This window comes from Marmota marmota, unplaced genomic scaffold (assembly GCF_001458135.2).
Source record: "Marmota marmota marmota unplaced genomic scaffold, marMar, whole genome shotgun sequence".
Lineage (NCBI taxonomy): Eukaryota > Metazoa > Chordata > Mammalia > Rodentia > Sciuridae > Marmota > Marmota marmota.
Window position 1 is genome coordinate 965666 of NW_025999891.1, and position 14060 is coordinate 979725.

The 14060-nt window shown below is 44.5% G+C and overlaps 1 protein-coding gene across 6 annotated transcripts in view; it reads right to left on the minus strand.

Moving 5' to 3' along the window:
* Sgsm2 (small G protein signaling modulator 2) overlaps positions 1-14034 on the minus strand; it is a 40205-nt gene extending 26171 nt beyond the window's left edge. For 2 of the 6 annotated variants that reach the window (XM_048792942.1, XM_048792931.1), the window contains exons 1-2: positions 13761-14034; positions 9888-9963 (exon numbers count right to left, since the gene is read on the minus strand). In XM_048792942.1, the coding sequence (XP_048648899.1) occupies positions 9888-9963; positions 13761-13817 (133 nt within the window). In that variant the 5' untranslated portion in view covers positions 13818-14034. The remainder of the gene's footprint in view (positions 1-9887; positions 9964-13760) is intronic. The other 4 variants (XM_048792945.1, XM_048792934.1, XM_015500984.2 and 1 more) reach the window with 3 other exon arrangements.
* Positions 14035-14060: the final 26 nt, after the last annotated feature.

A 14060-nucleotide genomic window follows, 5' to 3' on the forward strand; every position in this document is an offset into this window, starting at 1 on the left:
GCCTGGCTTTTCCCTACTTCTTCTCTATATGGCTATTTCTACCCAGAGATTGGTAATGGCTACTTCCACTTAAAACCAACATTTCTACAGAAACTAAAATACATTTCTATTTTTAGAGTTTATTCATCCCTCATAGTTCCAGAGTTTCAGTCCACAGATGGTCAACTCCATTGCTCTGGGCCAAAGGTGAGGGAGAACATCATGGCAGAAGGGCATGGCAGAGAAAAGCAGCTCAGGACATCGTACCAGGAAGCAGAGTAACTAAATTACATTTTCCTCTCAGCTTGCTTTGGTGATGCTAGCTGTTTGCTTCAACAACATTCAGCTTTGCTCAACACCCCCAAATAAGAAAGCAACACTCCCATCCAGACTCTGGAAGGAGAAAAAAATTGCCCTGGTTTTTTGGAACCAAGGTGAGAGAAATGGAATTCAAGCCACATGTACCCATTTTCCTTGTCTTAGGGGGAATGCAAGGCAGGGTCTGCATGCACCAGGTTCACAGTGGCTTCCCAAGGAAGCAGGCCAGGGTCAGCCTCTCACACAGTGGAGAGAGACAGGCTCACTCAGTTCAACAAGGCACCCACCATCTCCGAGGGAGTCTCTGAACACCATTAGCTCTGTTAAATTACTGCAAGCTGAGTTTCCATGAGGGCCAACCAACTCCTCCACTCCCAGGCTCCACTCTTTTTTTTTTTTTTAAATATTTATTTTTTGGTTAAGATGGACACAACACGGGCTGGGGATGTGGCTCAAGTGGTAGCATGCTTGCCTGGCATGCGTGTGGCCCGGGTTCGATCCTCAGCACCACATACAAACAAAGATGTTGTGTCCGCCGAAAACTAAAAAATAAATATTAAAAAAAAAAAAAAAAAGATGGACACAACACAATGCATTTTATTTTTATGTGGTGCTGAGGACTGAACCTGGGTCCCGCCCGTGCCAAGCGCTCTACCACTGAGCCACAATCCCAGCCCCCAGGCTCCACTCTTGATAAGCCTCAGAGGCACACCAAACCCTGTGTTTTCCCTGTCCTTCCCAGCTGTTTGACTTTGGGCAACTCACTAAATCTCTCTGAGCTTTAGCTGCAATTAGGTAAAATAACAGGTCCACCTCAAAGGGTGCTGGATAACAAAAAGCAGCAAGTAGCAATGTAAAGGTGTAAAAGACTTCTTGGCCACTGCTTGGCACTCTGAAGGTGATCAGTGAGCCATGGTGTCTTCTTCCCTGTGCCTATGCTCATCCCCTGACTCCCCACCAGCACCTACCACACTATGGATTGTCTGTTCATGCTCTTCTCTCAGGCCTGCCCACATGCACAACTGGAGCAGTGCCCCCTTCACCTTTGGGAGGACTCGGCTCCCCGCAAATATCCCTTCTCTCTCCTATATCTTCAATTTTTCCTTATTAGGTACTTCCCATTTGAATATAAACATTCTATAAATTCTCCAGTTAAAAAAAAAACCATGAAACTGGGGTTGTGGCTCAGTAGTAGAACGCTTGCCTAGCATGTGTGAGGCACTGGGTTCGAATCTCAGCACCACATATAAATAAATAAACAAAATAAAAGTCCATCAACAACTAAAAAACAGATTAAAAAAAAAAAAAAGTACCAGCATCACCTTCCTTGAACCTGCATTCCTATTTGCTTATTGTCTCATTTAGCTGCTCCCCTTTATTCAAGAAACCTCAAGAAAATGATCTGTTCTTAAAATCCCTCTCTCCTTCTCCTTCCATCCCTTCCTTCTCCTCCTCCTTCTCTCTCTCTCTGTACACACTGCTGGGGATTGAACCCAGGACCTCTTGCATGTCAGGCAAATATTCTACCTCTGAGCTACATCCCCAGCCCAGCCCTTCCATCTCCTTTAAAAAAAAAAAAAAGATTTCATTATAGAAAATTCCAACCATATACAAAAGAAGACAGTGTAATGAACCCCCATGTACCTATGACCCAACTTAAAACAGTTATCAGGTCACAACCAATCTTGTTCAGCTGAACTACCTGCTACCAAGTTTTTCTTACCTTTGCATTTCTTTTTAATTTTTTTTTTGTAGTTGCAGGTGGACAGAATGCCTTTATTTATTTTTTAAAATATTTTTTAGTTGTAAATAGACCTTTATTTAATTAATTTATTTATAGGTGGTGCTGAGAATCGAACCCAGTGCCTCACACACGCCAGGCAAGTGCTCTACCACTGAGCCATGACCCCAGCCCCCAGAATGCCTTTATTTTATTTGTTTATTTTTTATGTGGTGCTGAGAATCGGACCTAGTGCCTCACACTCGCAAGGCAAGTGCTCTGTCATTGAGCTCCAGCTCCAGCCACGCCCCTGCATTATTTTGAAGCATATTTTGAACATCTAAACTCTTAAAAAAATATGTACACATACCTTTATTGCACCTATAAAATTAATAACAATTCCCTAATATGATCAAAATTTCCTGAGTTCTTAAGAGTTCAAGTTGCCCTGAATGTCTAGAAGTTCCAGACTCCAGAAACCTGGATTCTCAGATGGAATCTTGGAGAAGCCTCAAGGAGGCTTTATGGGAAGGTTGTAAGGTCAGTTCTAAGAACAAAGTAGATGCCAGGTGCTTTGGTGCACGCCTGTAATCCCAGCGACTCAGGAGGCTGAGGCCAGAAGGAGTGCAAGTTCAAGACCAGCCTCAGCAACTTAGCAAGGCCCTAATAAATTTACTGAGATCCTGTCTCAAAATAAAAAATAAGGGGCTGGAGTTGTAGCTCAGTGGTAGAGTGTTTGTCTATCAGGTGTGAGGCACTAAGTTTGATTCTCAGCATCACATATATAAATAAACAAATAAAGGTCCATCAACAACTAAAAACAAACAAACAAACAAATAAATAAATAAAAGGGCTGGTGTTGTAGCTCAGTGATTAAGTGCCCCAGGGTTCAATGCCTAGTACCCTCCCACCGGAAAAAAAAGTTATTGAGCACTCCTATATACCCAGCTCCATGCTATATGCTTTATCTGTATCCTTCCCCTTCCCTTCTATTTTTTTTTGAACTGGGGATCAAACCCAGAGCCTCATGCATACTAGGCAAATACTAGTCTACTACTGAGCTATGTCCCCAGCCCTGCATGGCTCTTCTGATCCTCATATCTACCTTATGGGTGTAGCCTTAGAGACGGGTAACTGGTTATGGTTACACACTGAGAGACTGTCAGGATGTTAAACCCAGGTCTGCTTAACTCCAAGGCCCAGCTACAGACTCCCACCACATAAACTCAGCCACGCCTCAGCATGGAATGAGGGGAACCAGTTCCTCCAGAGGAACTTCTTTCCTACTTGATCATTTCTGGATAGAATGCAGAAGTAAGATGGCCTGGGGATGAGCTGTTCATTCCATGCAGGTATGAAAAAGGAATCCTTTAACTTAAAAGAGATAGGCTGAAAACTGCCTTGGAGTCTGAATCTCAGAATGTACTGAAACATTTCTGGCTGCAATATCCCAGGTGGAATGCAAGTATCCCTTAGCACCTGCTTCTCTCCTAGCTTATTAGCATCCCTTTGCCATTCTTGAAGCAGCTCACTGCAGGGTAGACCTTCCTGGCTAATGAAGCTGCTTAGCAACAGGGAGCTGGTTAATAAAGCCCATGTTATTCCCAGCTCCACAGACTCCACCCCCATCTCCCATTACAGCTCATCCTCAGCCTGAAGCAACCCTCAGGCTGACCCATCTGCGGGAAGCTGCACCAGGAAGCAGGAGGCAGGGCTGGCCTGCACCCTCCTCCCAATGCCTAGCTACTGGTGTGAGAAGACAGAGCCTGAGAACCTGCTCTGCCAGACCAGGAGTCTCTCTCTACTCACCAATCAGAAGAGAGTCACTGGAGATACTGCGGATGCAGATCTGAGCCAGAAGGGAGGGCAGCCCAGAGAAACAGGACTTCTCCAAGGCTCATGGATTGATGTTACAATTATCCTACTTAGGATCTCTTTTTGGCAAGGGAATAACTGTGCCTCCTTCAGCACATGCATTACTATTTCAGATGCAGGGTTCAAAGGCAAGCCTTGGGATGATTTGCTATTTAACTCTGACTTTCAGTGCTCTTCCCATAGGTACAAGTCAAATGCAGGGGATGGCAGGAGACACCAGCCTATAGGAGTAGGAAAGGGGTTCATGAAGACATAGGGAAAACATGAGCATTAATTTGATTCAATAGTCTTTTTTTTTTTTTTGGCACTGGGGATCAAATCCAGGGTCTTATGCATGCTAAGCAACTACCCTACCACTAAGCTCCATCCTTGGGCCACAACAGTAAGTCTTTACATTAAAATTTAAAAATTCAGGGGCTGGGGTTGTGGCTTGGTGGTAGAGCGCTCGCCTAGCATGCAAGTGTGAAGCACTGGGTTTGATCCTTAGCACCACATAAAAATAAAATAAAGGTATTGTGTCCACCTACAACTAAAAAAATATATTTAAAAAATTCAAAGACCCGAGTGAGGGGTATATACAGCTCGGGGGTAGAGCTGGTGCTTAGCATGCACTAGGTTCATTGTATTATGGAGCCACATGCAAATCTGACATAATGTTTTAAGATAAAAGGGAAATATCAAAGATCCCTTTCCCATGATGGTAGTTTTTTTTTTTTTTTTTTTTGGTACTGGGGATTGAACTCAGGGGCACTCAACCACTGAGCCACATCCCCAGCCCTGTTTTGCATTTTATTTAAAGACAGGGTCTCACTGAGACTGAGCTGCTAAGTACCTCACCATTGCTGAGGCTGGCTTTGAACTTGCGATCCTCCTGTCTCAGCCTCCTAAGCCGCTGGGATTATTGGCGTACTCCACTATGCCCGGCCACATGATGGTAGTTTTGAGTCCATTCTCCCAGCCCACCCTCTGCAGCTTGAGAAGCAGTTGCACAGGTACTCATTTTCTGGCCTGGGAGTTCAGAGGTTGCCAAGCTGAGCAGCACTGTAGCCTTGATATACAGAGGACAGCATGAGAAGACCCCTCCCACAGCAGCTGGATTTGCCAGGAAAGCTTCCTCACAAGGAAGGTTTCTACTTGCAGGGCCTGACTGGTTTCTGGATAGATAGGTTTAGGAACAACCACAGCAAAATCAACAAATGCATCTTTCTTGCCAGTCTTGGGAGTCCCATCCATCTTCCTGAGTGATGGGAACTGGAATCTGGTCACAACTTTCTTGGGTCAATTTTTTTTTTTTTTTTTTTTTTNTTTTTTTTTTTTTTTTTTTTTTTTTTTTTTTTTTTTTTTTTTTTTTGGTATCAAGGATTAAACCTATAGGTGCTTAACCATTGAATCTCATCCCCAGTCTTTTTTTTTTTTTTGTAGTTGTAGATGGATAGAATGCCTTTATTTATTTTTATGTGGTGCTGAGGATTGAACCCAGTGCTTCACACATGCTAGGCAAGCACTCTGTCGCTGAGCTATAGCCCCAGCACCCCTAGACCTTTTTATATTTTATTTAGAGACAGGGTCTTGCTAAGTTGCTTAGGGTCTTGCTAAATTGCTGAGGTTGGCTTTGAACTTTTGATTCTCCTGCCTCAGCCTCCCACGCTCCTAGGATTATAGGCATATGCCACCACACCTAACCAAATGTCTACATTCTAAGGAAGCTCATCTTGCCTAGGTTTGGCCTTCCTCAGTCACCCCTTAGTCCTCCTCGCCAGGAATAGAGGGCCAGCATGGAGTTGAGGGCAGCCCCGGACCCTCTAGGGAATATGGTCATTCCACAGTTACAACAGTCTCTGAAGCCTTCACTCTTAGCACATTCTTTGTAATCCTATTCCTCTTAGAACAAAGCTGAATACTGCATGTGGTTAGGACAGTAGTAAAACCCAGTAAAAAAAAAGTCTGGATCACTTTCAGACTAAACATGCACTTCTGAGCATTTTTCTAGATGAGGAAGACTGGCATATAAGAATCTCCAAAAGGCAAAGGGGTGGCATTTTTTTCAATCAATGCATAACTAGTCCTCCTCCTTCCCTTTCCCCCTGGTTATGACTCTACTGTGTGTGTAATGCATGGAAATGGCTTGCAGAAAGGGAGGAAAAAATGGTTGATAATCACTGCTTTAAATCAACCTTATTTTGAGCTCAAATTTAGAACACCAATTGCTGTTATTTGGAACAACAATTTTGATAAAGCACAGGATTCCTTTCTCTTTGAGTCTCAGATGCCCCAACTTGATATAGCTTGATACTATTGGCAACCCCTCCTGCTCACATGCTCCTAGGTAACTCTTGGGCTCACATGTCCTTGAGCCCAAGGCAGAGGCAGCAAACTGGTAAAGGCCTGCAGATGCCTTTTGTTTGGCCCACACAATTAAAAAAAGAAAAAAATGGAATTAGTTGTCAGCATTTACAAAGTGAAAAATTTCATACAAAATCTCAGACTTCGGGTTTCTCTGGTTTTAAAACAAAAATAGGCCATGGGAAGCCTGGTGACATTCTTGTAGAAAATGAATAGTGCCTGTCCTTCTACACAGGACAAGTGCTGTCCAAGTCACCCCAGTCTCACATCTGGCCAGCTTCATGTGTTTTTTTTTTTTTTTTTTGAGGGGATTGAATCCAGAAGTATACTACCTTTGAGCTACATCCCCAGCCCTTTTAAAAAAATTATTCTGAGACAAGGTCTTATTAAATTGTCCATGCTGGCCTGACCATGGCAATCCTCCTACCTCAGTGTTTTCAGTAGCTGGGTTTACAGATGTGCACCACCATGTCTGGTGCTTGTAGATGTTTTTTGTCGGACTCTAGGTATTTAAGTTTATGCTCATGGCTCTGAGCCACCTCCTGCAGACCAGCAGAACAGTGTTCCTCTTGCTGAGTTTAGAACCCTAGAGAGCTGGGGGCCTTGTTTTACGGCAGCAACTGAAATTGGCTGAAAGTAGAAAAATCATTCATTTTGAGTGTGCTGCAAAGAGTCCTTTGCTTCCAGGCAGGAGACAAAAGCAAAAGTGCCACTGCTTCCTGGATTGGGGGTGGCTATGGGTCCGGACCTATCAGAGGAGAGCTGACAGTTGTTTCTCACCAAAACCACCTGAACATGGAACACCCACCGCTTTTTTTCCTGCTTGTCTTCCTCCAACACCTTTTCCCTCATTCTCCCACAGCTACCCACACATAGCACCCATGCACAAGCTGTTTGCACTACTTGATTCTGTTTTCTCTAGTGTGTGTGCTTTGACAAAGCCCAGCACCAAGCCATCCATAATTGGGCTGCCTGTAAAGCCCTTCTGGTGATGAGACACTGGCTGACCTCAAGGGAACACAGCACAGGTAGAATGGAAGAGAGTTCTTATACTCTTCAAACTTGGTTCTGCCAACAAAATGTAAGATCAGGTTTCTCTTTGTAAACCTGGAAATCAGTTCATCTCAAAGAGCTGGGGAACCTTATCCAAAAGGGAGATGGTGGGACTCAGATCCTACAAAACTTAGCCTTAGTTTCAACATCTGAAGGAGAAGAAAAGCATTTTCTGAGCTCTTACAATGCTAAGAATGTTCACAGGCATCAGCTCCATCCCCACAAAAATTTATTCTTGTGCAAATCACCACCATAATTTTAAAGAAGCAAATTGAGGGTGACAGAAATTAAGAAACATTCTACGCTGGGCACTTTGATGCATGTGGGCAATTCCAGTGACTTGGGAGGTTAAAGGCAGGAGGATAGCAAATTTGAGACCCTGTCTCTAAGTAAATAAATAAATAAATAAATAGGCCTGGGGGTGTAGTTCAGTGGTAAAATGTCCCTGGGTTAAATCTCCAGTACCAAAAAAGAAAAAGAAGTAAGCAGAGTACCAGGATTCAAAACCCAGTGTCACTCAGTCTCTCCTTACAGGGTGCTTGTCCTCAACACCTTCTCACAGCTCTCTGCTTTATTTTCCTGCAGGCTTTTTTTTTGTGTGTACCAGGGATAGAACCCAGGGACACTTAACTACTAAGCCACATTGCCTGCTTTTTTATTTTTAGAAAGGGTCTCAGTACATTGCTTAGGGCTTCACTAAATTGCTGAGGCTGGTCTTGAACTTGTGATCCTCCTGCCTCAGCCTCTGGATTCACTGGGATTATAGGTATGCGCCACCATGCCCAGTTTTTCCTGTATAGTCCTTACCGCTACCTATTATTATATGTATCTTTGCATTTGTTTCCTGTTTCCCTCAACAGAATTTAAGTCCTTGGGGGCAGAGACTTTGTCCATCTTTTTTTCTGCCATTTCCCTGCATGGAAAATAGTATTTGGACCCCTAGTTATTGCTGGATTCATAGGAAGAGCAACTCTGCCTTACTGAAAAAGCATTCTTTCTAAGTGTATGCTCAGCATGTGTTAGGCCCTGTGTTTGATCCCACACACTGAAATAAGTGAAAAATTTAAAAAGGGAGTTTAGAGGAGGAAGATCAAAGTCCTGGAAATGTGCTAGGTATATTGGTACATGCCCCAGGTTCCAGCAACTTGGGCGACTGACACAGGAATACCATAACTTTGAGGCCAGCCTCATCAACTTAGCAAGACCCTGTTTCAAAATAAAAAATAAACCAGGCATGGTGTAATGTAATCCCAGTGACTTGGGAGGCTGAGGTAGGAAGATTGGAGCAAGTTCAAACCCAGCCTCAGCAACTTAGCAAGGCCCTGAGCAACTCAGTGAGACCCTGTCTCTAATGAAATATAAAAAAGGGGTAGGGGGGCTGGAGTGGTGGCTCAGTGATAGAGTGCACGCCTAGCATGCATGAGGCACTGGGTTCATTCCTCCTCGGCACCACATAAAAACAAACTAATGTATCCACCTTAAACTAAAGATACATAAATAAATAAATTTTTTAAAAAAAGGGTTAGGAATGTGGCTCGGTGGTTAAGTACCCCTGGATTCAATCCTTGTCACCAAAATAAATAAATAGATAATTTTAAAAAGCATGTAGCTCAGTAGTACAAGTTTGTCTAGCCTATGCAAGGCCCTAGGTCTAATCCCTGGTAACCCAAAAAAATCAATCAATCAATCTTGGAAATCCAAGTAAGCTGTGTGTAGAAATAAGTTTTCTCCTATAAAGACAAACGACTTCATTCTGTGAAGGAAACAATAGTCTATTACAGACTTTCTTGTCCATGGCAGGAAAACTTTGGCTTTCCCTTCCTAGCCGAGGTTCATGTTCTTTAGCATCCAATCCAGTGCATGGAGAGTTAGGATGATGGAGCAACCCAGGTGGTATTAATTAGAAAGAAAACATGAGACAGAAAGCATCCAGAAAGTACTAACCTTCTCCAAAATGAAAAAAAAGGATAAATCAGAGCTGCTGTTTCCAAACCTGAATTACCCAGGGTGGTGGTTCTCAAAGTATGGCCCCTGGAACAGCAATATCAGCCTCATCTGTGAGCTTGGTTGAAACCAGATTCTCAGGCCCACTCCAGACCTGCTAGACTCAGAAACTCCAGGGTTGGAACTCAGAGGATTTTACTAACTTATTTAGGTCCTGGGGATTGAACCTAGGGGTATTTTACCACTGATCCAATGAGATACATCCACAGTCCTTTTTATTTTGAGACAGGGTCTCACAAAGTTGCTGAGGCTGGCCTTAAATTTTTCCTGCCTTAGCCTCCTGATGGATGGGATTACAAGTGTGCGCCACCTCGCCTGCCCAGGAATGTGCTTTAACAAGTTCCTCAGATGACACTGATACACACTAAAATTTGAGAACTGTTGTCCAACGGAATTAAAAATGGGTCTGAAAATCTGCTTCAGTAAGTTTGGGTAAGAGCCCAAAAAGATTTCAAAAGCTTCTAGATTGATTTGGACCTGCAGTCAGATTTGCAAACCACTAAACCTGAGGGTTCATCTTTTCCTGGCACCAGGACAGTGTCCTCAGTTCTAAACCAACTTCTTACTTCCCATTATCCCTAAGTCACTCACTTACCACACAGAGCAATGATGTGGCTGCTATCCTCATGAACAAACTTCCTGGTGACAGCTTCCTCCATGATTTGCTTCACCTGTGGACAAATGGAAACCATTATTACCTTTACTTGTTTATTTATTTATTCCTGATCATGGGGCTTGAGGGGGTTGAGGGTAGACTCAGCGGTAGAACGTGTGCTTTGTGGGTGCAAGGCCCTGGGTCTAATCCCTAGCATCCAAAGAACATGGAGAAAAAAAAAAAAGGCCTCTCGGCAAGTAAATAGCTTGGCTCTGCCCTCCTGGTCCAGGTTTTGGTACACTTGCTGAAATGACAGAGATGGGAGGGGTGGGGAAGGAAACTTTTTTCAGCACAGCTTGTTCCAAGTCTTACGGAGAGGAAATCAGGAAGAGATGTTAAAACTTGCCATCTTGAGGTTCTAATCCAGGTAGAAGTGGCTTGCCTTGGAGAACAGAGAGAGGAGGTTATTTGCTCATGGATACTCAGCTGGAGAAGGGCTTCTAGGTAGACACACTGTCCTTTAGGGACAGACTGTTTCCATGAAGACTGCAGACAAACAATCTGCCCTTCCTTTTCTCCCTCTTCTCCAGGGTTCAGGAGTAGGTCCTTCTATGCCACAGGGACACTGGCTATAAGCTTTCAATCTTTTCTATCCAAGGAGGAATCCAATAATCCTGACGATTTTGGATTCCCAATAAATACCTTATAAGGTGAGCAGTCACATCTTTTTTAAGAAAAAGCTCAAGGGGCTGGGGATGTACCCAGAGGTCTAGCATGCACAAGGCTCTGACCTTAATCCCTGCCACCCCAAACAACAACACAAAAAGCTTTTTAAAAAGAAACTGTCTTATTGTTTACTGTTTATTGTGATTATTCAGTAAATATAATTTTATAGCTTGGTAAATTTTCAAAATGAACAATCCTATAAAACTGGCATCTAGAGCAAGAAATAGAACATGTGACCAACACCCCAAAGCACTTCTGCTCCGTCATTTTCCCCTCCAGTCGTCACTCCCACCTAAGGGTACCCTCTATCCTGATTTCTAACATCAGATTAGTTCTTCTCATTTTAATATTTTTTAAAATCTCAGCATGTTGTGTTTTGTGACTAGTTTCACTTGCTTTCCTGTGTGATGGTGAGATTCTTCATATGGTGTGTAATTGGAGACTGTTCATTCCCCATTGTGTAGACACATCACAATCTACTGGCATTTGGGTAGTTTCCAGTTTGGGGCTGTTATGAATAGTATTTCTATGAATATTCTGGACATGTCTTTTGGTGAACATATGTGCCGACTTTTAAAAATTTATATTTCTAGACAAGGAATTTCTGATGCATATATCCTGCTTTACTAGACATTGCCAAAATGCTCTCCAAGGTGGCTGTGCTAACTTATACTCACATCAGTAGTGAATGAAGTTCCAGTTACTTCTAATTCTTAAGCTAAGAACTGTTAGTGTCCTGGGGGAATCTGCCAGGAGACAGATACTAACACAAGAGATTTAAGAGGTGGATTTCCTCAGCCCCACTGTAAAATCTTACAAATAAAGCAAGCCCTGGTCCTTGCTACTGTTTAAACAGGCATGCAGCATCCTGATGCTGCCCTGGCCCCCAAGGCCCTCCCTTAGCACTGATATTCTTTAGAGAGTGGAAGTGTGTCCAGAGCCTGGAGAGGAGGAAGGAAGGAGGAATCTGGAGGTTCCTCCCTGCTGGAACTGCTCATGGTTTTGTGACTAGGTAAAATGTGGATCAGATCGGATAGATGCCTGCACTCTAAACTGTTAAAAGTTTCCTAGATTACTTCTCAAGGGGTGTTTGCATTAAACAGAGTATAATATCACAGCTAAAGGTCTTTATATCACCTAAAGCAGGCTAGTGAGGCACATTTTTGGATTAGGACCTACAGATACTTATAGACCTATACCAGGGGTCACTGTGAAAGTTTAGCCTTGCTTACAATGATCCCCCTTGTCTCTTGTAGGAGGGGAAAGGATACATTTTTTTCTGTAAAAGGGGAAGGGAAATATATGAAGTTCAGAGCAGGTCAACCTTTGACAGGAAGATACATAATTGTAGCATATTCTGCACATTTCTCACTTTTTAAAGGAATCATCCTTGGAATAATATAGTCTTTCAAGTACTGGAAAAAAATCATTATCTCTTCAAAATCCTTCTCACTATCCCTAATCAACCACCAAATTTGGATTACACCAATAATCCAAGCAACATCTGTCTGTAGTATGAGGATAGCAACTTTTCTGTTTATGTTTATACTCTTCCTGAAAGTCTCAGTCACTGGACTATCTTCTTTCTGAGGATAATCACTGAGGTTTCCTTCTTGGGAAGGAAAGGGTTGAGGTTTAAATGCTGATTTGATATACCCTGGGCTTAAGAAACCCTTTCTGCTCTCATATGTGGAGGCTAGGGAGAGGAAAAAAAATGGGGTAGCCGGGTGGGGAATCTTATGAAAACAGGAGACCAGCAGACTAGAGGATAGGGAACAGGGGAGGGAGGAGTGGAAGGACAGAGGAATTACTGGGGAACAAAATTCACCAAATTATTTTGTTATATTGTGTGCATATATAAATTTGTAAGAACAAATTTCACTATTATATATAATTATAATGCACAAAGAAAATTAAAAAAAAAAAAGAAATTCTTCCTTGATCACTTCAGAGCGAAAGTACAGTGAAGCTTCTTACACAAGCTGGGAAAGTGATGGCTTCAATTATATCTCTGACAAGGAGAGGGAAGGAACAAATGTTAGGTCATAGTAGCCAGTCCGCAGTTAATGCAGAACCTAGAGTTTTCCTCAATCCTGAAAGTCTAAGGAGTAAAGGAACCAACATAGTGAAGTTTCATATATGAGATAGGTAGCATTATTCCTATTTTAAAGACAAAGAAATCAAGACTCAGAGAGGTTAACTAACTTATTCAAGGTCACACAGGGGCCAGGTCCAAAATATTCCAAACTTCATAATTTCTCATCAGACCTCAGTCTTCAAGATCTATTTACCAGTCACTGAGTTTCTACAGCATTGGATACAGTATAGTGGACAAAACAGATGGGTTGCCTGCCCTCATGGAGTTCACACATCTGGCCGACTTAGCCACAGAGGAAGGTACAGGAAGGAGGCCTAATTCATTTCATTTCATCTACTCTGCGGGCTTGAGCTCTCATACGCTGGTGAGTCATTCATATGGGCACCCCCTCACCCACTGAAACTGAAATGGGCTTTTGAGCAGGGTCAAGGTAAAGGGGGTTGGTAGAGAGGCCTCTTTTCTTCCTGACATGAGGGCTTTCCTTGAAGAGGGGGGATCTGAATCTTAAAAAAACATTCTCAAAACAAAAAAACAAAAAACTCTGGTTTCTGGGTAAGGAGGTGGGCGTGCAGGGAGAAATTGTGGGGTGTGCGGCAAACCTCCGACAGCCACGACTCAGTTCCCAGAGGGCCTGGGGACCAGGGTGTAGCTCAGCAGGAGCTAAGCCCCCCAATCCCACCCGGATCCGCGCCACAGGAGGCCCGCGGGGCCCCGCCCCCTCCCCAGGCAGCGCGGGCAATGAATGGGCAGTTCGGGTTCCCAAAAAATCGCCGCCACCCCTCCCCCAATTTTGGTCTCCCGGCGCTGCTGCCGTCACGCGCAGAGAGCTGCCGGACCGCCAAGCAAATAACCCCTGGAGCGCCGGCCGGGCCCCTGGGGCCCAGGGGCGCTGCCCAGATCTAGGAAAATTGCAGCCTTAGCCCGCCCAGGACCCCGCCCCCGCCTGGCCCCGGGCCTGCCGCGGCGCCCGTAGGGGCTGCCACTGATCCTTCAGCTCCCTGGGCCGCGCGGGCGGGGCAAGAACCCCGGGGTCCTGGCCCCGACTTTACCTCCTTTTTCACGTTCCACAGCAGTTTCTCTTTGACCGCATCCTCCGCACTGCCCATGGTGAGGCGGGTGGCAGGGAGGCGGCGCCGGGCAGCCCCCAAGACCCCCGCGCGCCCTCGCCGCCTCCGCGCCTCTCAGTTCAGCGCCCCACGCGCAAGGCGGAACCCCTGCCCGCCGCGCTCCCCGCCCGCTGCCGCCGCCGCAGCCACTGCCCGGTGCTCAGCTCCGCAGCCATCTTCTGAGCCCCGCACCGACGTCAAGCTACAGGCCCGGCCCCTTCCCACAGCTGGAGGGGGATGCGC